The 458-nt window shown below is 54.4% G+C and overlaps 1 protein-coding gene across 1 annotated transcript in view; it reads right to left on the bottom strand.

Moving 5' to 3' along the window:
* Positions 1-458, bottom strand: part of MEIS2 (Meis homeobox 2) — a 178,839-nt gene that overhangs the window by 168,469 nt on the left and 9,912 nt on the right. The window contains exon 3 of the mRNA XM_009321011.1: positions 20-131. Coding sequence (XP_009319286.1) covers positions 20-131 — 112 coding nt within the window. The remainder of the gene's footprint in view (positions 1-19; positions 132-458) is intronic.

Genomic DNA, 458 nt, shown 5'->3' with positions numbered 1-458 from the left:
CCGCCTCCGTGGTTCTTACCTTTTCTAATTCCAAAAGGTGAAACCTTAGTACTTGTATTGCTTGGATCATCTGCAAGAAAGTTTTGAGCAAGGGGTTACGTGGGAGACAGGAACACGGGGGCTGTGCAGAGCTGCGAGCCCGAGTGGGCGAGGGGGAGAAGGGGATTGTCAGGGCGCGCAGTCATTACCCAGGATTTTAGCTCATTGGTCACGCTTGAACAATTTTGATCAACTTTAACCTAAGCACTTGATTTTTATCATATTTATTCCAGGAGCGGTGATTAGTGCTTTATTACCGCGATCTTGGAGAAAACCTCTTCCTCTTTTCCTCGCTCCCTCTCAACACCCCGGCCCTCATCTCTGAGGGTCCGCAGAGGAGTCAAACACACACTCCCACCCCCCCACCGCCCGCAGGAGAAAGCGGGGGGGGGGGGGGGGGGGGGGGGGGGGGAAGGGTG

This window comes from Pygoscelis adeliae, unplaced genomic scaffold (genome assembly GCF_000699105.1).
Source record: "Pygoscelis adeliae isolate BGI_AS28 unplaced genomic scaffold, ASM69910v1 Scaffold3, whole genome shotgun sequence".
In the NCBI taxonomy this organism is placed as follows: Eukaryota; Metazoa; Chordata; class Aves; order Sphenisciformes; family Spheniscidae; genus Pygoscelis; species Pygoscelis adeliae.
This window is presented reverse-complemented; position numbering and strand designations above follow the sequence as displayed.